The 23,204-nt window shown below is 38.0% G+C and overlaps 1 protein-coding gene across 2 annotated transcripts in view; it reads right to left on the bottom strand.

Annotated features, from left to right (window-relative positions):
- Nucleotides 1–23,204, bottom strand: part of SLC24A2 (solute carrier family 24 (sodium/potassium/calcium exchanger), member 2) — a 105,488-nt gene that overhangs the window by 50,431 nt on the left and 31,853 nt on the right. For both annotated transcript variants that reach the window (XM_008950249.1, XM_008950250.1), the window contains exon 2: nucleotides 1,582–1,620. In XM_008950249.1, the coding sequence (XP_008948497.1) occupies nucleotides 1,582–1,620 (39 nt within the window). The remainder of the gene's footprint in view (nucleotides 1–1,581; nucleotides 1,621–23,204) is intronic.

The raw sequence follows: 23,204 nt of genomic DNA, 5'->3' as shown, positions 1-23,204 counted from the left end.
GCTTTCTTGAGGGCCGCCTTCAGTTCCAACCCCTGCCCCACTATAAGCAGGGACACCTTCCACTAGATCAGGTTGCTCAGAACCCCATCCAACCTGGCCTTGAACACTTCCAGGGAGAGGACATTCACAGCCTCTCTGGGCAACCTGTTCCAGTGTCTCTCCACTCTCACCTCACCACAATTTCTTCATAATATCTAATCTAAGTCTACCCTCTTTCAGTTTGAAATCATTACTCCTCATCTTATCACTACACTTACTGATAAAGAGTCCCTCCTCAACTTTCCTGTAGCTCCCCTTTAAGTACTGGAACATTGGTATAGGGTCTCCCTGGAGCCTCCTCTTCTCCAGGCTGAACAACCCCAGCTCTCTCAGCTTGTCTTCACAAGGGAGGTGTTTCAGCCCTCTGATTATCTTTGTGGCCCTCCTCCGGACCCGTTCCAACAGGCCTATCTCCTTCCTGTGTCGAGGGCTCCAGAGCCAGACATAATACTACTGGTGGAGTCTCACCAGAGGAGAGTAGAAGGAGAGAAACACCTTCCTCAGCTGCTGGCAGTGTTTCTGTTGATACACACACTGCTGGTTGATGTCCCATTTTTCATCCACCAACACCCCTAACTCTGATTTTGCAGGGCTGCTCTCAATCCATACTCTGCCCAGCCTGTATTTCTGCTTGGGATTGCCCCAACCCAGTTGCAGGACCTTGCACTTGCCCTTGTTGAACTTCATGAGGCTTGAATGGGCCCACTTCTCAACTCTGTCAAGGTACCTCTGGATTGCTTCCCTTCCTGCCAGTGTGTCAGCTGCACCATACAGCTTGGTGTCATGCAGCTGACACACTGGTGTTCACTTTGCAAACTTGCCAAGGGTGCACTCAGTCCCACTGTCCATGTCATGGACAAAGATGCTAAACAGCACCAGTCCCAACGCTGAGCCCTGAGGAACACTGCTAGTCACTGGTCTCCACTCAGACATGAAGCCGTTGACCGTAAATCTTTGAGTGCAACCATCCGGCCAATTCCTTATCCACCAAGTGATCCAGCTGTCAAATCCACGTCTCTCCAATTTAAAAACAAGGATGTTGTGTGTCAAATACTTAGCACAAGTCCAGGTAGATGTTTTAAAGACATTTAAAACATATTCTGAGGTTATCTTCCTCATGCAATTGTCTGGTACAATAATTGATGTGTTTAATATATCGCATAGAGTAGGAGTGCTTTGTGGGTGACTGTTTGCTTGTTTCAATAAAAAGGATAATCAGAACCAACAGACTGCTGACTAATAAGACCCTGAAATCCAATTACAGAGGAAAAGCAACCCTGAAGAAAATAGTATTTTGCAACAACACATGGTACATGGATTAATCTTCGGTGTCATACAAATACTAAATGAAAAATGATAGAAAATGAACAAGAAAATTAATTCACCACTTTGTCTTTGCAAATAGATTATTTAAATTCTACAGCAGTATAGGAGGGGGAAAGAAATCCCCAGAAAAATGCTGATGGTGCTAAACCAAATAAAGGCTTGTCCCACAACTATCCTGACAAAGAAATGCTGAGACACATACTAATTGCTGCCTACCGTCAGTGTTTGGTCATCCTTGTCGCCAGCATTAGATGACTGCATGAATGGGAAAAAGAACAAAAAAAATTGTCAGGTGGACCATGCATAGACTGGAAAGGCAGTAAAACACGACAGATGTCTCATCCTATGAATGCAGTTGTGAGAGGTTTATGAATCACTCAAATTAAAGCATCTAGTAATCAAGTAAATCAGTAAATTCACACTAAAGTGTTTCAGGAGTCTTACTCTTGACAGTTTCTTAGGCAGGAACTGCTGGCATTTCAGGGGCTGGCACACAGCAGCTGGGCTGCACATCATGATGTTTACTTCATACAGATTATGCTGGGAGGCAAAGTCCCTGTACATCTGCTAATTTGAGAGAGTGAGGACTGAAAAACTCGAAGGGGTAAAAAACTCAGGGTTGACCAACTGTTCCAGGGAAAGCCTAAAAAGGACTAATGCTACCTTGCTATTTTGCAGGATGGGACTAGGCACAAAATGAAGAAAGAGGTGTTTCAGTTTAACAGCTCCTAGCAAATGGCTATTTAGCCCAAACTGGCAGCTCTACTTAAAGGAAGGCAACACGGCACATACTGTTCCGTCATGCAAGAAAATGAGACTCTGAATGGATTTTAAAGGCAATTAATGCTTTTAAGTAAGTGATGTATGCTGGAGATGATTTGTGATTCCTGTGTCCTAACCCTAGAACAACTGCAGCAGAGCACATCACCAGGAGACAGTTCTATGGGAAACGAGAATTTGCTTCAAAACCAAGCAAATGTAAAATTTTGTATCTGACTCATCGTTCTGAGTTTTGCTTGTCTCTTTAATTAACATGTGGCAAATGGGAACCCAGAACTTTTGTGACATGCAATATGTTTCCATGACATCTTGAAAGCTGTGTGATAAAGTAATGTTACTTTTCTAGTCATCTTGCTTACCCTGAGGAAGGAAAGTTAACACCAGAATACCCAAAATATAAAACTTCACTTATCAAGTACTAATTAAACCAGGACACATTACAAACTCCAGCTGCCTCACATGCATTCTTATTTGATCATAACCCCTCCTCCACAAGGTTGGCATTTAAATAATTTCATCCATATCAAAGCTCTTTTATGGCACATTACATAGAAAACACATGATATCACAAATATTCTATAGAATAATCTCCTCAGTGCAGTGAAAGCCAGTTTTTGGACACACATCAACACTAATTTTCATGACCTGCCTTTTGAGTCAGTGAATTAACCTTTAAGGTTAAGTGGAAGGCAAGTAGCTATGAGCAAAAACTGGTAAGAAAGCTCTTCCTTTCTGTTCCATAATAAGTAAATAAATAACCAGAACTGAACTCCTTTGTCAAAAATTTACACACACACACACACACACTCCCAGCTGAGAATATTAACTTGAAGAAGAGAAAACAAGGAAAAGTAAATATTTTTTTTTTCTGACAAAGGAACTACCTGTCACCTCTGAAATTAGACTGCCTTTATGTAAGAAATAGTTAGGAAAAAAGTTTTATGCCTCTACTGAAGACAACCATCACAGAAAAAAACTTTTAACAGAGTGGAAAGTAAAGGAAAGAAAAATTGAAAATTTGTGTTCTAAAATGTCACTAAAACAGTGGATGCATCTCAGAAATTTTTTTCATAAATAGGAGATATATATATCTATGTATTGCTTTTTCCACACATACACTTGAAAATCCATTATTTATCTTTTGTATACTTTGAGAGACCTTCACGGGAGGAAAAAATTATCTTGCAGCAAAATTTGCAAGAAAGCAAAAACATAAGCCTAGAAAATTTCTTCTTGTCTCCAGAGAAGTGTTTCAGGACAGTCACATCCTAAAGATCAGTAGGTATAATTAAAGAAGTAAACTTTGTGAGATGTGAATAAGCATTCAGAACTGGAATATCAATAAAAGTTAAAAAAAAATTTTATTTGGGTCTTTAACTTTAGAAGATAGGAAATGTGTTTCTTAATTTTAATACTGAAAGACTTAAGAATATATAATTGATAAATATGAGTAACTTGTCATTTCTACCTGACAAAGAGCTAAAGGATGTCTCTTTTCTTACAGTCAAGAGGAGCTGAGGCATTTTGAGCATGCTTTAGGAATAATATGAGGGCATTCCTAAAAAAAAAATCCTGTTGAAGGAAACACTGTCACCTACTTGAAGGGGAATCAGATGAATTGCATGAATATTTAAAAACAACTACATAATAATTTGTACTACATTTAATTCTTAGATGAGAATTCTGTTAAAAAGAGAAAGAATACTGAAATACATTTTGCATACAAATTAAGGAAATAAAAGTGAAAAACACATCCAAAATAATTTTAATTCTTCACCACAGAACAGGATGTAACACTGAGAAACCGATCTTTTAATTTTTTTTTTCTTCACACATGATTAGTAATGCAATCATTTCTGAGCTTAATTTGCCAGTCAAGTTACATGCTAGAAGAAATGTTCAAGACTGGAATATAAATAGAATTTTAAGGCAGAAATGCCTCCACAATTGAAAAAAAAATAAAAAAGGAATGTAAAGAATGATTTGAGATTGTGATGATAATAAATACTTATAATGCCTAGATTATCTCATGGACTAAAAATAATAACACCATAAAATTATGTTTTAAACTATGCAGTGAAAAGTTCGGTTGTGGTGTTGTGTGTACATCATATATTTGATGGCATTTTGTCCCCCTTATGATGGCAGATTAAGCCATTTTCCTATTGCTTACAGTGAGTTTTGCATTTATGTGCTCATTGCTATGTAATTTGGGTATCACACACGGCATGGCAAAGTATTCTAAAGTACCATTTTTCCCTTGTAAAAAATAATTAGTATTCAGACATTTTATACAAACTTTTAATTTAAGATAACACTTAAAAAACTAGTCCAAGGTTAAAATGATTGTGTTTCTCTGCACTAGGAATAAATATTATATTTTTGGACATACTCAATAGTGATTTCTTTAAAGAGAAGATACATTTTCTGTAAAGATAAGTTTTTTTCTTAAATCATGACAACCATTGCATATTAGTTCCCTCCAGATCAGAAAGAGACAGAAACACCATGTCATCTGTGCATTACATATATTTCAGAAGGAATTGCTGGGTAAAAAATTTACCTTTTGCAACTACCTGCTACAATTTCTTTGAAACCATGAATTTAATGTAGCTCTGCAAAATTAAAACAAGGCATTCTAGTAGACTGTCTTATTCAAAAGTATCTGGGGCACAATCCCTTATTATTTCAAAATTTTTTTTAGAGAATTCACCAAATTATTTGTTGGTTCTTCTGTATGCCATAGCAGTATATAAGTTTTCCTATCCTCCTGCCTATTATCGGTGACCATGTATTCCAGTTTGCACAACCTGTGCTAAAAGTCTTAAATATTTTATTTCAGGAAGAAAAAAAAAAGCCTACCTGCTATGAAGAAATATTCTATAGTATCCTTTTTGCACATTTCTTTTTCTCAGTGACATAAATCAATCACTGATTAAGCCTGACATCTTCCCTGCCTTGTTTGGGAACGTGTTTTCTTAAGAAACAGGCTCCTGAAGAAATTCATGCAAGAGATGATTCCTCACTAACTACATGGTGGCATCATGACAGTCAAATGAGGAGTAGAAGCTATAAAAAGCTCTAGGTATCCGACACAGAATATCCTTGTTAATAAAAGATGGCTAGTAACTTGAATCATCTATTAGACCGTGTGTTCCAAAAACAGAACCAGAGAGTTGACTGCCTGCAGCTCTAGAAGTCGCTGCTCTAGCTGAAGTTTCCATGTTCAATAACCTGAAACAATTAGCCAACTGGACTGCTCACCTCCTTCTCCTAATCTGAGAAAAGCACACTGTCAAACAACATCAGGTAAAAATATCACTGGATTTCAACAACCTTTCTACAGTGTGGGCTAATATTTCTTTCCACCATGCTAAATCTTTTCCAGCTATAATAACTAAAAAGTTGTTTTGTTTTATTTCTTTTTAATCAGCTTTTGTGGGAATAATGAAACTTCATGATGCTTCGTGTCAGCAGTGTAGTGCTGAATGTAATATAGTGTCTGTAAAGACTGTAGAATATGAGCTCAGACAGGGTTTATGCTTAAGGTCTGTGGGTTTTTTTTGATAGGCTGAGATGCAGAAAAATGAGATGGATTTCAAAGGCAGCCACTGGAAAGTCAATCTGATTAACTTAAGAGGGTCTAGATAATTTCCAAAAATCATTAACCTATGGAGTGCCAGTAATGTCTTTGGAATAGAACTGTTCTAAATTTATTTGAAATTATATGGTAAGTTAATGCATAACTAAACTCCAAAGCAACAAACTCACCTAGACAGATTTCAGAAATAAGCCTAATGAGCTCAGTGAAGGAACACATCTTATTACCCTACCCTCTAGATTCATTATGTACTAAGCCCGCAAGTGGATGTAGGGGAATATTTCCATATTTAAGCTATAGTTAACTAATGGTGAGATTTTTAACTTGCATAATACTGCTTTGTAGATCATTACCTTGATCCAGACTGTAAACCGAGTACAGAACCTTGGGTCTTGTTTACCACAAAAGAGGAAAATGCTTTAGTACGCACAGTGTAGAAAAAGAAATTCCCTTTTACTTTGCCTGTTTTCTTGCTTCCTTTAACCTCTTTCCTAAAAGTAAAGTAAAATGGGGAGTTTTATCTATAGAAACAGACTTACATATTGTTGAAAAAAGCTGCTGTGATTCATGAGAATCATATCCAAGGTTGTAAGCTCGCTTTACTTATCAAAACAAATAATTTATTACATCAAGCTGGAACTTCCAAAAATGTTGAACTAGACTGTCAAATTGGGATACCTGGCCGCATTTACATTTGCTTATTTATAGGCACTTCGGATGAAAGCTGTAGCCCTGAACAAAGTAGAACAGCTTTGCTCATTCAGACCAGTTGCCTCCTTTACACCAGTCTATTCATGCAATTACCCAATGTGCCCACACATAGTGAATGCTCATAAATGTTCAGAAGAGGTGCACCTTAGCTGATTTGAGGGGTGACAAATGGATGGTTTAAAAGAACCAGTTGCTGTATCTCATGCTAATGTTAGGTCATCTGATTTAATTGCTGATTTTTATGCATACTATTATATGAAATAGGATTCTTCCAGTCAGTCTGTAGGACCCATCATAAGACATTTAGTTATTCAACATGTATAAGAAAGTCCAAGTCTGTCCCATGTCTCTTACCTTCTCTGAACTTGCTTAAAGTCAGGTATCTTTGGCTTAGGATGGCAATGTAATAGCTCAAGCTTAAGGACTTGATGAGTTTTTAATCACCTTAGTGTCAGAAGTAATTATGCAGTTTTAAGTTGTCCTCATCCTCATTTCAAGACTTGTCAATGAAATCACCTTTTGCTATTTTTTAATGTATATAGCTTAGCACGACAGTTTTGTACGGCTACATAACTCCCATGGGGACAAAAGAATCTTCCAAAAAAAACAACAAAACCTAAAGATAGGTACTTAGAGCAGTCATTAGATACTCATGCATGCAAAACATTTGTTCACAAGTGACAGTTTTAGTACTGCAGTATGGATTTACGTGGCTAGCTTTAAAATACCTGGATTTAAATTGTTTCAGATGTTTCTACTTCATCAAAAATATTATGTGGGAAAGCATTAGTGACTGTTCTAAGATTAAGTTCTCAAAATTTTAAAAAAAATCTGAACTAAAATCACCCATGAAAAAAGCCACAAATACTGGGCAGGGTGCTGGTAAGGTTTTCACCTGAACTACATATGCACCATAGAGACTACCAACAAGAGACAACTGCTCTTCATTTCTTACAGCTCCATCAAACACGAACATCTTAGCAAGAAGCCAGCAAAAAAGCATTTCCTAGAAATTCTGCTTAACTCAGTACACAAAGGATCTGCTGCAGATGATGAAGGTTTTACAGATTGCCTTAAAAGTAATCACAGTAATTCCCAGAGAGGAAAGTGTTCCACAAATCTTAGTGCTTGCTGATGCTATACCAATTTGCAACAACCAAATAAATCTCACTGTAGTAAGGTGACTGCACATTGTAGAGAATTTGTCTCAAGGGGAAAAAGGCTGCAGTTTCACTGCCTTTCCATCTCAAACACCCTGGAGATCCTGAAGGATGTGGGCAGCTGCAGCTGCAGAGAACACAGCCTCCACAACCTATAGGGAGGAAATGATGAATCAGTGCATCTTCAGCTGCCCTGGTCACGTCTCCTTTCCACCAAACTCTGCTCACTGTCTTATTTCACAGCTGCCTTTCTTCTCCAGGTGACTTTCTGTCATGAGGATCTCTGCCAAATTTATTGTCAGTTGGCATAAACTCACGCTTACCCTAGCTCTCAGGATAGGAACTGCGAGTATGTAATCAGACATGAGCGGGTCAAAATAAGGAAAATAAAGAATGATATTGCAAAAGCTAACTTAGCATTGCTAATAGCTGATGTTTCCCACAGTGTCAGAACGGGACAGAAAATAGGAGGTAGAATGATGGCCCTTAAGACAAAGCAAAGGCCTTGGCATGCCATATCTATCTTGTGTGACTACTTTTTCCACGAAACCACAGCAACATTTAAAGTGGTCTTCTACCTCGCACATTTTTTTAAATGAGCAAGGAGGGAAAAAGGAAAGCGTCATGAAAACAGGATTATTATTAAGGTACAGATGTTTCACATAACTGTGTTTCAAAACATAGAATCCTTGTTCACTGGGAGCACACCACCAGCTCTAGGCTGCAGGACTCCGGGTGTCAGTTTTACATCAGCCTAATAGGCAAAACTGAGCAGTTGCCTTCTGTTCCTCCTTTTCCCCACCTGTAAACTAGGAACAGAAACACTGTAAAGAACTTCATTCTGATGAAAAGGGCTGATTGCTTTAGGGGGAAGTTACCAGATACAATCACCTACTCTTCAGCAATTAACTGCTCTTTGGGTTTTGCATCTTCTACTGACCGCAATATACATGTTCACTGCAATAACCTACAAAGCAGAACTTCTCTGAAAGCAACACCTCCAACAGCAATAGGTAAAGGATGAAAATGAACCTTTTGCCATGTTTTGTTAGCTAACAAACATTTAAAGTTTTGGGGTTTTTTTACTATTTATGTCTTTTGCAGGTCAGAGACACGGGTTTACAAGATTGTATGACAATCAGTGCTGTCAAAGAACATAGAACACTTATGTTCTTTCTAATTGCAGGTTAGACTGACTCTTTAACACTGAAAAAATGTTGGTTTTATTTTTTTATTCAACAACTAGCTGGATTATATCACACTTTCTAAGTTTTAAAATGGGAAACTTGACTTTAAGTCTGAGGCAAAACAGAGTATTGCTAAAAGCAAATACCTTAATTTGACACATTTGACTCAGAAGTATTTTAGGCTTATTGTATTTGTAACTGACATTGAATACCATCTGCCTCCATATCATCCTTCAGATAATAATTTTCAGCTATTTTCACCACTGCCTCCTAAGTCTTTCTGATCACCTGAAACACACAAATGCCATCTAAAGGTTTGTCTTACACCTAGTGAGGGTGTAAGAAATGAGAGGGAGAAAAACTGTTAATAAAAATTAATTTTACAGAACAACCTGCAGATAAGACACCAACACTGTACTGCCAGTGAGCCTGATAGAGCTGTGGACAGAAAAGCAAGTCTGAGTTTCCAAATTTCATCTATAATCACAAAGCAAAACAAATAATTTTCTTCACATTAGGTGAAGAAAAAAAAGGACCACATCAGCTTCTGTCTTACTCTGATTCCTTCTGCCTTTTAACTATTTTTCTACAATGTTCTGCTTTTCTTTAAGATAAAAGAGAAGATCGGTGGCTCTGAAACAAAGAGCATCCCTGTATGCTGGGATTCTGGAGACCACCAGGCACATGTTCCGGAGAATCTGCAGCATACACGTATCAGGCTACTTTTAACTCTTTTGGAGCCAAGAGATGAAACTGAGGCGGAAGGACCTGAACAGCACTTCTAAATGCAGAGTTGCAACATTAAGAACTTAAATCAGATGCCTGTTATGGCTCTCAGTGTTTGGACACCTCAGTCAGGGAATTATGTTCTACCTGGAATAGCAAAGGCTCGACAGGAAATCTTTGTCCCCACTTTCCTTCATTAGTCTGCATTTTTGTGCTGCCTTTCATGCTATTTATTTGTCTCTGCAGCTAGGAACCAGATCCCTGCAGGAGAACCATTGCCTCATGGAGTGCTGAAGCCGTGGCTCTGTTGCTCTCCTCTGCAAAGCCTGGTCCTCCCAGAGCAGATTCCCATAATTTAAGGTAAACCTACAGCTCCAAGGAGAATTCCCACTGTAATCAAACACAATAAGGCATTAGGGGGAAACAGATGCTCTGGAGCTAGGGAAGACTGAATTATGGAGGGGCACAGTCGGAGACCATAGATACAAGAAAGCATGAGAGACTCCAGTAGCCTAAGCACACAGTGGCCCTAACACAGGCCTGTATCCGCCTTCCATCTCTCTTTGTCATTTACAGCCTAGTACAAAAGCTTTTCTTCACCTCCAAGATGCCCAGTATGCTTCATTGCAAATGATACTTGTCACAGACTTTTTCTGAAATATGTTATTTTGGACACGAGCCAAAATCATAATCTCCATGAGCTTTCAATTAGAAAGAGAAACCTCACACCAACTCCATCCAAATTTTATGTAATCCCATTCCACTAGAAAAAAAAAAAAAAAAAAAAAAAAAATAGTCTACCCCCCCAAAGTTTTTGTAAACCCATTCCCCAAAAAAAAAAAAAAAAAAAAAAAAAAAGTAGTCTGTTTTTTTTAACTACTGTAGGAGTCACAAGCAGGAGATCATGCCATTACTCCTGGCTGTAAGGCTTCTTTTAGCCAACACTTGGTCCCCAAATGCTCAGTCTGCCTCTATCTTCTCCTTTTATGACTTTTCTCCCAGCATCTGTGCTTCTTTCATCATTTCTTGGACTCTTCTGCTCTGTTTTTTTCCTTCTGTCTCTTTGGCAGGTACATCACATAACACGCATGGAAACCCAGTCCATCCTGAACACCTCTGATCCAGGGAACATTACATCTCTTTATCTGAGATGGATGCTCCTACTGTTTCAGCTATCTGGTTTCATTAAGAAGTGTGATCATAACTATCTGCATTTTCCAAGGACAGGGCTCTTACATCCTACTAGTTTCAACATTGCACAGCTCCACTAGGCTTTCTTCTGTGTAAAAGGTACAAAAAAATGAAAGGTGAGTAGAAGCCTTTAACAAAAACTACAGCCTTGCATTAAGTGAAGTCACCATGACAGAGGGGATATGAAAACAAGACTTGGACTTGCACAGCAAAGCAAAGCCCTCATAATGAAATATACTGGGTGTGAATTCCATTAAAACAAATGAGAATACTTTCTGACCTTCATTACAAATACTTTCTGATTATTTAATAGCCAAATTCCAGTTCCTGTGGCTACATTCTAGGTTGGCATGTTTTTGGCTCTAATGACAGCCCAACATAAATCCCTGTTTTCAGATAATGCACATACTGCCAGATGTAAAAAATCTGGTTTTTCCAAACCTTTAATGAACCAAGTCCTATAAAAAAAAACTGTAAGGTAAGGAAAGACAGAAATCATTATGCACTTTGCAGTCTTAAGCTGTTTGGAAGTAATCCATAAAGTAGTTTTCGCTTCTACAGAAAATTCCCATTGTTATGAGTATACTTGTTTCTGTTTCAACTTGACTCTGAAATCACTCTGCAAGCATGTAAAAACTTGAGTAAACAATGCACACATGATTGTCTTTACACTATTCACACAAACTTTGGGAAACTGCAGTCTCTGTCAAGCTAAATTGTCAGTAAACACGGCTATGTCATGTGGAAGTTTGTAAGGCTCCAATCAGGATTTTATGCATCTAAGCCACTTTTTATTATAGTGCTCTATAAAAGACTTTTCATATTAACCAGCTTTTGTGCTTACAAGGCTGACCAAGCGAGTCAGAGGGAACAAATGTATTTGATTCCTGAAATATCGCCTGTCCATCTGCAAAACACTGTGTGGACAGAATGAGAAGAAACAGATTAAAACTCCCTTAGCCTGTCTGCACTATGTTTGTTTTTATGTACTGGCTATTTTACTGTAGATTTCGCTGTATATACATTTTGAATATGTGTCATAAACAGTATTCCTGCAGTCCTGCTGTGCATGTCTATGGCAATATTCGACAGGTGCTTTTTATATTAAAATATTTTTTACTATTAATTCAAAACTATGTTTATTGAGTGGCAAAGAATTATGAGGACTTTTACTGTCCAATTCCTGTTAACTGTGTTCCATTTCCAGACTGAAAATCCTTATATACCATCATAGAAATCTCCTCTCAAATCATTCAGGTTTTTCAAGATTCTTAGTACAATCTGAATTATCAAAGCCTTTCCATTCTGGTTCATAAAGATGTGATAAGAATTATGAAGGCCAGGTGAAATCATGACCTTAACATAAATAAAGAAATAGCTAGAACAGGGGACACTGGCATGAAAAACCTCCAGCAGATAAAAAGAACAAAAAAAACCCAACCTGGCTCAAAGTCTTATTTCACACCACTGCGAACTAATTCCATGGGATTAGCATAGAAATAAATTAGTTGAGCAGAACAATCCGCATGAGCATGCAGGAAGAGATGTTACATTTATTTCACAGCACATTGAAGCAAGGTCATAATTTGTAAGATATAAAGCAAAACACGGTGAAAATAAAAGATGCATTTTTCAATATGAATGTTTTCCACCCTCAGGGGTCTACTAGCTAAAACAGATCCTACTGTATTTGTAGCTATTAGAGTCATTACAGCACCAGACATCATATGCTACTAAATGAAAGGTCTCTCTCTCTGGACGTTAGCGCCTGCTTATTAGCCTGTGGGTTTACCTACACTCATCTGTAGGAGGTTTTCTTATTTTACACCTTCAAGCAGACCTGGCTTGCCAAGGGCTTTTTCAGTCACACAGTCAGGCTTTTCCTCCACCCTGTGGATTATCAGGATTTTGCCAGCTCATCCTGCAGACTCACCCAACACAGCAAAAATTTGCAGACCTTGGTGTATTTTAAGTCACGTGTCCCTGCCACGTAACACTGCAATGACCAGAGCAGAGAAGACTGGAGGCTCTAGATCCAGCTGCTTACCCTGAAAAGCTAGGTCAGACTGGGTTGGGGATCTCTGGAGAGTTCAATTGCTCCAACGGTATCAATTGCCAGAATATTTTTGGAAAAAGCATTTAAGCAATTTCATGTCCCACCCATGTTAGTCAGCTCTCACAGCAAAAAAAATACACATTTAAAATTGCTTTCTCCATGCTATGGCAACTTCTGGTGAGCTGTGCCACTGTTTCTCCCAGCTAGAGGACTGCGTGACCACTTCCAGGGGCAGTACCCAGAGCAGCTTTACACAACACCAGAGCAGTCACGCTGTTACTCAGCCACCCTCCACACCCCTCACTGCTTTCACTCCTGGCCTCCATCACATTCAGAGTCTCAGGCAAGTAAGGACAACATTTTAAACTACTTGCTGAGCTCATTAAAGGATGGAAAAGCAGGAACTATAACAGTATGCAAACCCTTTCATGTCTCACTCCTAGCTGAAAGATCATTCAGGTTGGGAATAAACAAGATCTGCTCCTGTCTGCTGGATTAATAGTGCCATCTGTGAAATAAGGACTGCAAAATCAACTCGGATGATAGCAGATTTTGGTGTACTAATAGAATCTATTGCAACATTGCCAAAGCCTAGCCATATTCTAGGCACAGCCTGAGAAAAGCAAAGTACAGATTTGCATGGGAACAGACGGGTTGTTGCACCAAACACTTGTGCCTAAAAGCCAGCACAAAGTTTTTTGCAATCTCTTTGGAAAAACTGCTCTCTGTCTCTCTTACTGTCTTACTTTCTTCTGATGAAAATACATTAATACAACTTTACAAGCCTTACTTACAAATGTATTATTACAAATAATATATACAAATGTATTAGACAGAAAAAGCTCATCCTTTGGTTTAGACCACAGAGAATGATGAGATACTTTGGATGAAAAGAAGTCAAGACAAAAAAAAACCTAGAAAGGACAAAAATGCTGCCAAAACACAGGAAGTACAAATTTTTGTGAGCATGAGGAAAGCATTCTACACACAGAAGCAGGGGTACTTTTCTCTTACTAATTAAATAAGGACATATATTGACAGCCTGAAATTTTTTCTTACAAAGCCTTTCTTCTCTGTCCAAGAAGCAGCCATGGACCCAGGGGCAGACTAAATTCTATCCAGATTCATGGCGGGGGGGGGAAGGACTGAATTTCTACTATTTAGCTCTTGGAAACGGAGGACAGAATTCTTCCAGGAAAATTTAGTCTTGTTGGCTAAATCTTTTCAGCCACGACTTGATAATGAAAATTAATCCTGAGATCTAAGGCTACATGTTCCAGATCACAAAAGAATACCCAGCAAAAGGACTTTTATATGTCTGTGAAAAAGCTAATAATAGTAGAAAGACACTGCATCTCTTATACCAAAAGACAATTAAACACAACAACAAAGAACTATAAGTAGCCATGTCCCAAACAAACAAAACTCAATCACTCGCATCAGAAGTTCTGCAAAAAGAGTTTGGGTTACACACCGAAGTGGCAATTTGGATTCTACTTACATAAAACCTATTTAGAAAGAAAAATTTCTTCACTGTCATCACTGCACAATGAATTTCCTATAGCAATACCCTGCTTGCTGTTGAGTTGGACCAGAGTTATTTAAAGCCTTTGCAGCAAATCTTTCATTATCAGTTTTCATGTATATCCTCCTGTTAGGAATTGAAGCACTATTTTGTTTAATTATTTCATGCATTTTCTCTCTTGTAATGTGAACTATACAGAAAGGTGAATGAGAATTATATCTGCACTTTGTTTTCTATCATTTAGGACTTCACAGTTTATTGTAACATGTATGTGCCTAACCTCTTTAGAAATAAGAGCTTAATTTTTTTTCTTAATTAATTTGCTCCCTTCATTAGCAGAAGAGAAATCTAGCTCTGTGATTAAATTCTATGGGTTAGTTTTTGCTGATGACAAAATGCATTTCATCTCCTAGGTCATTCATCTCCTCTAAATTTGCCTACTTTATCACTTAGGCACTAATGCCTAGTGTCTAATACCTATAAATTCTTCTAATTTCAGGAGGAAACTAAACCACAAAGATGAATCTTCATTTCATTTATAAAATTATATTTTTGCTGCTTTATCCTTGTAAAGACAACTTTGTAAACATCGACTGTCAAAATATTTACTAGGATAAAGCAAGTTAAAGCCAGTAAGTTTCAGTTCTGCATTAAAAGGCTGAACATGGTGGTGTAGTCACATGTAAGAGCTAGCCTGGCCTACAGTGAGATGCAAACTTTCTTCTTATCCATTATATACCAAATTTTTGTATCTCAGCAATGATCACACCAAGATTAAGGTTTTCTTAAAGAAGTCACGGGTAGAGGGTGTTGGCTGTTTGATAGCTTCCATTCTTTATGTTCTTCTCGGTGAAACTTCAGCTTTATGTAGTAGGTGACTCAAAAACAAAAAACTATTTTTTTTCCTATATCTTTTTGAAGTCCTTTAAAGATAAGTGCAATTTTAGGATATTAGGAATAATCCCACCCCACACACACACTTAATGAACAAGGTTTCTGAATCTCCTCAGAAAAGGTTTGAGTCAGGATTCTTTGTCTGCTTCCAGTCTGGTCTTCAGACTGATAGTCTCAGAAGGACCATTTGATTGTGTTATTCTTTTCTCAACACCTTCTGAATCAGTCTTCTATTGTCCCCCCTTTTTTTTTTTCCCTTTTGGTATGGTCTATACCACTAATATATTCACTGTCTTGTCTTGCACTTTTCTTTAAAACTCACAGTTTTTCTGCAAGGTCTGTCAATGACCTCAGGAGTGAGTTACATAGGATCATTGCTGTTGTCAGAAACACCTGACAGAACTTTTGATACTGGACTGGAAAAAGCCATCTCACTTCTTTGCAAAAGACAAAGAGAACTATTTAAAAAATCGTTTATAGCAGTGAATTAGTCTGCTGGAGATGAAACAAGCTCAGTTTTGATTATCATAAAAGATGCAATTATGACTCCTGTCTGTTCACTACAAATGTACCCATTTCTGCAACTTCAGCCAGAAGAGCTCGCAATAATAGTTGGTCATTATGTCTGCCCTGAACTACACCACTAAATGCAAGAAACATCTGGAAGAAAAGTGCATGGAAATATCCAAATGATTGACAGTTGTCTGTCCTGAAAAAAAAAAACAATGCAGTCCATCAACTAGAGAGCCCTGGACATCAAGTTGTGCATAATTTTCTTAAGTAACTCTTCATGACATCTTTTCAAGTAACTCCACAGATGTGGAGATTTTAGACCACAGGTGACAGATAGACTTAATGTCAGCTTAATGGCCAAGGAGACTTAGTCTAACATGCAAAGATCAACATCACCAGGCAAAGCAAAAAGCAAGACTAGAAAAACCTGTGACACCCTAGGGGATGCCTGCTTGTGAAAGGCTGTTTTTCTGAATTCAAATGCAGCTCAACAGACTTGGCAGCCTGACACTCCTACTGGAGAACTAACTACTGTGCTGTGCCTGCTCCAGGTGAGACCTCTGCTTTATCATCAGTGTCACCCAGACCCATAGTTTTCAAATAAATAAGGTTTCAATTAACATCTACCATATACAATTCATTTGCTTTTTGGTTAGCTACAGTATGAATGCAAATGGGGCAAAAATCCTTCAGAAGGGACTGAGTAGAGTGAAACATGATAGTATAAAGTAATCATCTCCCCTTGGGAATTTCTTGCACTTTCCCATCTTCTACAGTATTTTTTGTGAGCACAGGATGGTGATTATGCAAACACTTAAAGATCAATGGCACTAAATCAGACAACTCCCCGAAGGTCTCATGCAAGCAAGAATTTTTGGGACTTAGCTCATCATTTCTAAGAGCAAATACATTAGGATTTTATAAGCTCAAAAAGGCTTGTGAGAGTAATAATCCGTAAAGCCTATTAAGCTATTAAGGTAACCAAATAAAGCATCTGCATTTTGATCTGTCTGCAGTCTAAATGCCCAGCATGAAGCTTTCTTAGTGATATAAAGAAGGCTGTAGAAATCATTCTCCATAGGATAATTTTCTGTTTCAGCTTCTGTTAAAAAACAATATAAACCCCAGAAACTTATTCCACTTTTACAACACCTTGTAAATATTTTCAATGTGTTATGCTTTCAATATTTGAAATTGTTCTCTCTGTTAAAAGGACTTTTCATTCCTTAAGACAAAGGATAAAACACATTGGTTCTTCTAGCCTATTTATATTTTTACATGTTTGCAATGTTTCACCTGCTGCAAAATCCACCAGGCACAGTACTCCCATTGCCATCTCTGCTCCACTTACTACTTGTTAATACTGCTCCTTAATACTCCTCCACACTCTTGGCTGGATGTTGTCCACAAGCATTTGTTTCATGTTCATTCTGTTCACTTTAATTCAGAATCTGCCTACAGACAATTTTCTGTGCTGATTGTAACAGGCATGTAAATGACCTAACAAAACTAAATTAAATAGAACTTTGTAGCTAATATTCTTTGGAGATCACCATTTTGAATCCTATTTTAACTTGCTGAAGTGGTAAGGGCCTGAAACTTTATATTGTTCTAGTATACCAAATAGGGACAAGCACACATGTAGCTTACAATATATTTCTTAAAATTTTGTATTGAGTGTCATAAGCTAACATCACAAGCAATAACTTTAGCTTTTCTGCCATAAGCAAAGAGGTGCATATTTCCTACTCTCAGCAGCAGTCTATTTGAATGAAAATGATTTACAGCCTTGGTGTTTTACTTGTGAAATTGGATTCTCAAACATGAGATTTCATACACGTGCCTTGAAATAATCATAAGCAAATGACAGGAAAAATGGTGATGCATCCATTGCACTCTACAACAGCATTCAGCAATTCATCCAGTATTAGTTGCAAAAATCTGTTTGCTGTTTTTCGTCTCCAGAAGTTTACTATTTCAGAGTCACGAAAATACTATTCTTTTCTCATTCTAGTAAATCAATTAAACTGAAGCCATTCTATAAGAAAATGTATTGTTTCTTACTGAATTGCAAATTCCTCATTTTGGCAAATTCTTTCTTTACTTTTTCTTTAACTTTCCTTCCTCTTCCAGCCCTGAAAAAGTTTTACTTCCAAGCCTATGTGCAATTATAATCCAAAAATACAGACTAGAAAGGCTTTACAGATAAGCCAACCAAATGATACTGATTATGATACGAATTAAAAAGATGAGTCTGTTTCCATGGTAAAATGCAACTGCTATATTAGACATGGGCACTGCAGCATTAAACAGAACCTACAGTGAAGACATCTCCTGCCTGCGTCTAACAACAGGCCAGAACTGATCTTCAGTAATGCTGATTTTATTATTTTTCCCATTTACATTTTTCATGCCAGGTGACATTTAATTACCGTGCACCATGTCAAGTGAAGATACATGTGAGAAAGTCCTGGATGACAAAAAAAGGTGGTTCAAAAAGCTCATTTGGAGGATGAATTGAGAAGACACAGAAATATTCTCTTCACCACATTCACGATATTTACTCTTACCAAGTAGTGTTCACTATCTGAATAACTGAACACTATTCAGAGTGAATACACACGGTAAACTTGGATTTCTACATAATATTTTATAAGCTCTTGTTATGGGTACAATTAGATGATGTTTAAATTCTTCCACCACTACATTCAGATTCAGGTACTCCAGGTTTAGTCTCAATGACACAAAACTAATAAACATTTTTTTATACTGTAGGCTAAAATAAAGTATCCTTATCCTAACACCACGTCTTTGCTTTGTTCAGTTGGATGCCTTGCAGAAGGAAAGAATGTAACATTGACATTTCAGTAATTTCTTCTAAGCCTCACGTAAATAACCGTAATGCTTGTCTATTTATATTATGTAGCATTTTTCAACAAGTGGACTAAAAAGCACTGGGCCTGCTCCTGAAGCATTAAAAACAAACTTCTACTGATTTTAATGCCTGTAGTTCTCTCTGTCCATCGAAGAAAATCACTTTATTTACAACAGAAATATCTCTGGCTGAAAACCAGGTACAGTTCACTGTAAAGCAATAATTTGAGACAGGGAAAGGCCAAAAAATCACCTGGGAAAACTGGGTGATAGGGGCTCTTTCTTCTATATGAAATATTTATTGAACAGCATATTTTTCTTCATTTTTATTTATATTGCCAAATGATGTTGTAGTACTTTACCACATGGCTGCTGTGTTCCACCTGCAATTCATGCACCTGTCAAGTGGCTCATGAAGTATTCTACACCTATTTTACAGTATTCCTAAACCAGAATCTTTTTCTAGATAATGCGTAACAGAAGCTGCTCCTTCCAATGTTTTATATTAAAAGACTTTTTATGTAAGTCTCAGAAAGCCAAATCTCAACAGAGGCCAAACCCTCATGCACTGTCATTAGTGAGGTTTGTTTCCTCGCTGTGTACTGCTGTGGTACATCTACACGTGACCTAAGGCAGGAGTTGCATCACTTCTGGGGACTTGTCACTGCCTCCTGTCCTACATCTCCTACACCTACATCATCGTAAGTATGATGAACACTTATACAAATTGTCAGATTACACTAACATTAGAAATTTCACTTAGGCACTTGTACTGCAGTTGTCTAGAAACCAGTGAAGTGAGAACAAGGGCAGTACCCCATGGATAACTCTGAGATCTGGGACAAAGACTGACCTGCTGCTTCTCCCACACAAATGATAAACACCAAAGGAGAACAGCAGGATTAGTGAGGAAAACCACAAACTCTCCCTACAGTCCCTTGAAGGATTCACAGAAACAGTGATGAAATTTCATTTCCATCTGTGTCTGGAATTTTCTATGTCTGACAAATCAGATAAATAAGTTCTTACTAATTTTGCATAAATACCTTTGCTTCAAATGGAATAAAATTAGTAGTGGACATAAGTCACATTTAAATATAAGATCATTAGACTATCCAAATCACTCTTACCAGAAGTGCTTTACAGTCAGCTTAGATCATCTGGGTTGTCCTCTATGCAAATGGAAGGGATAAGCAGGATCTGGCATTTGATCAGACATATTTGTGAATATCTCATTCCTCCCTGTGAGCTGTGACACAGCTGGGACATAACTTGCCCTGGCAGGAGATAGGGAACAACTCCTTGCTTGTATTTCTTCTATCAGAACAAGTACTTCATTAATCCCTGAACACTTTCTGCTTGCACTAACGCAGCTTTCCTGGTACTCCAGGATTTTTCTCTTCAAAGCCTCACAAGTCCTTTTTAAAGAGGAAAAGCTAATCCCACCCTAAGAGTGAGAATATCCATTTCTTACAGCCTTATGGATCTAGATTTCCACTTTACTCAAAAACAAGGGAGCCTAATCCTGGTTCCAGAAGAACAGTCTCTTGCCCTCAATGCATCCACATTTTTATTTAAACAATGTTAACTCCCAGCTTTACTTAGATGTTAGAAAGTTAAGCATCACAGGAACTCCATTCTCCTCAGTAAAACAGCTCCAGATTCTCCATGTGATAGTTACAGAATTTGTCTCAGTACACTATATCTTATTACCATTTTCTTTAAAGAGGGTTTACGTACCTGCCATACAGGCACATAGTTATTTTGTTCAGAGTTGTTTCTAAGTGAAGGCCAAGTCCTGGATTAACTACCTTGAGGAGTGCCCAGACAATGCCCTATGGATGCTGCAAGAACCACAGCAAGTAGCACTTCATGCCAGTGCTTTCTAGGATACAAATGTTCTAGAAGTTCTGACAGAATCTTTGAAAGATCTAGCATGTGCTCCATTTTGGACAGGTAAGTGGCTCAGTTATGCACTCTAAGGAAGAGCTAGAAAGAAACGTGAGACCTAACAAAGAAGGTGTCAACTTCTTGAGCTAGATTTAGGTCCAGTTTTCCTGTTTCCAGACAGAAAAGGGAATTGCATTCTTTATACTGCTGGTGAATTCCTAAGTGCTGGTACAGACCCACATGGCACCAACTAGTGCTGCTGAATTCCATATACCTTACCACTTCTCAGCCTCAATGACCAAAGGCAGGGACAGAACTCCCGCAAGGCTGAGAGCAGAAAATAGTCCTGCAAGCTTCTGAAAGCTCCAGTGTTTCAGTCTGGAAGTAGCTAAGCAGACACCTATGTAGAATTTGTATGTGACTTTATTTAAGTCTTTAAAATACAAAAAGAAAAATATTATTGATCCAATCATCAGCATTATTATGTGTGGCAATGTTTATATTCCTTTAAGGCAGGAGCTGATCTAAACTTTGTTTGCCAGTGAATGGCAGGCTTAAAAATGTTTTCAAGCCACTGCTTCTAGTCCTGCAAGGATAATAGTGACCTAAAGTAGGAGGATCTCAGCTTTATTGAGAGCTTTCTTGTTCATTAAGACTGGGAAGACCTGGAGGACCTTGTCAGCCCTACCAGAGGTAGAGAAGGAAGGAACACAGAGATGCCTACAGCCTCTTCTTGTGATACATCTAGCAACAGATGGTAAAACATTAGGATTCAGGTAACACCTGTAAAGTTTAGTAAAGGAAAGAACAAATCCACTTTCTTCCTGTAACTGGCATATTCCTCTCCCCCTGTGCAAGCTCTGTAGCCATGCACAATGCTTGCATTTCTACAGATGCTGGAAACCACAGGGTCTGTTCTGAAACTAAAAATCTCATTAAGTTTCTTTTTGATCCTATTAAAATGTGTGGTTAAGAATTTTTGCAAAGTACGTGAATACTGCAAATTTTTGGTAAACCACTGAAAATATGAAAAGAGCAAACCTGCCAAAACATAAATTTATCTTTTCCATGGTGATCTCCCTTCTACAGAGGGCTGCACCTTCGCTGTACATTTAGGACAAACCACCGAGTTTTATATCCTTACAAATAAGCACTACTTATTCACACCAAACAGTCAAGAGATTCATAAGTATTCTTGGTTCTCCCTTTGATGTACTGTATAGTTGTTTGTTTCCTCATCTGCAAAATTAAAATAATAATACAGACTTTTTGTGAAGTGCTTTGCCATGAAAAATTCAATGAATGAGATAAATATTTGGTTCAATCTTCCAGTACCTTCACTACACCCTTGTCAGCTGATATTCATATTTCCATCTGCTTCTATTTAAATCCCATGCATCTTGGGATACGTTTTTGCTCAGTGATGAAAACAAACATTTGAAGAGCTACTCTTTCTGGCTGATGCTCAGAATGCTTTTTGTTGCAGAAATGAGATTCAAAGTGCATCTTAGTCTAACCTTGAAACCTACGTAACTGAAATATTTAAATTTGATTTTATGAAATTTACAAAACAAAACATCCTTTCAACCCTGTATTTGAAGTCTGCCTAACAATAAGCATGGACTAGCATGTTAACCTGTTATAAGCAGAGACCACATCAATCATCAATCAATCATCAGCAGAGTGGTGAAATAAGTGCGTAAACCCTTCCTTTCATATTTTCCAGGGTTCTGCTGCTATTGCCAATAAACTGCCCAGTTAATTCTCTAGGAGGCACAAATCTTCTAAGCACATCAAAAGTGATGCCTGCTTGATGAATGGCATCAGGTCCACCCGAAAATTCTCTGGTATACTTTGTTTGGCTGATCTAGATGCGTCCTTGTGTCAACACGGTTCTGTCAGCCACCCAGGCCAGACACTTTGTGCTGTTCACATGGGAGCTCTTAGCTCCTATATTTTCTTAATCACTCCTTGGCCAGAACACTGTTCTGGGCAAAGCCTACCAAGAAATGAGCAAGCTCTTCCAGTCAAAATGAAGGCAGGAACTTATTTTCTCTAGAATCAACATTATAACATCTACTGATTGCAACAGGGACACACCCCTAGAGTTGATATTGCTCTTTACCCTTTTAAGAATCCTGTAGAAGAGCAAGATCCTGTCCTTTGGGTGTGCATTTATTTGCTGGTGCTCCTTCTGAAGTCCTGGAATGGAACAAGCTAAGTCCCAAATTAAATCTTGCTGACAAACTGCAAAAAAAGGGTTCTGGCATTCAAAAGCCTAAGAGGACCACCGTAGCATTTTTGAAATTTTGTAAACATCAGGTTTAGCAGAAGTCACATATCAATTCCTTTAGAAGTCTTGGTATTTGTTGCTTACGCAGTTAATGATAATAAGGAAAATGAAGCCACAGTAAATATCCTGATTTAACTTAGCCACCACAGTTTTCACTGTGGCGATTACTGAAACTGTGTGACATCATTTGAGTTCTAAAAATGCACTGCTTTAAGGTACCTCTAGTCATTACAACAATATCATTATCAACACTAAGCAGTTCTTGTACAGAGCTATCATTTCAAAGAGGTTGCAGGTATTATGAGATACGAGGGAGGGGTGTTGACATTGCATTAGCCTTGGCATGGAGAGCTTGAATTTTCTTAGTTGTTGTACATATGAGGCCAGACTGTTAAAATAGCAGGATCTATCAATCTCAGTTCAAGATCTGTTCTGTTC

Source organism: Merops nubicus, unplaced genomic scaffold (genome assembly GCF_000691845.1).
Source record: "Merops nubicus isolate BGI_N331 unplaced genomic scaffold, ASM69184v1 scaffold1462, whole genome shotgun sequence".
Classification (NCBI taxonomy): Eukaryota; Metazoa; Chordata; class Aves; order Coraciiformes; family Meropidae; genus Merops; species Merops nubicus.
This window is presented reverse-complemented; position numbering and strand designations above follow the sequence as displayed.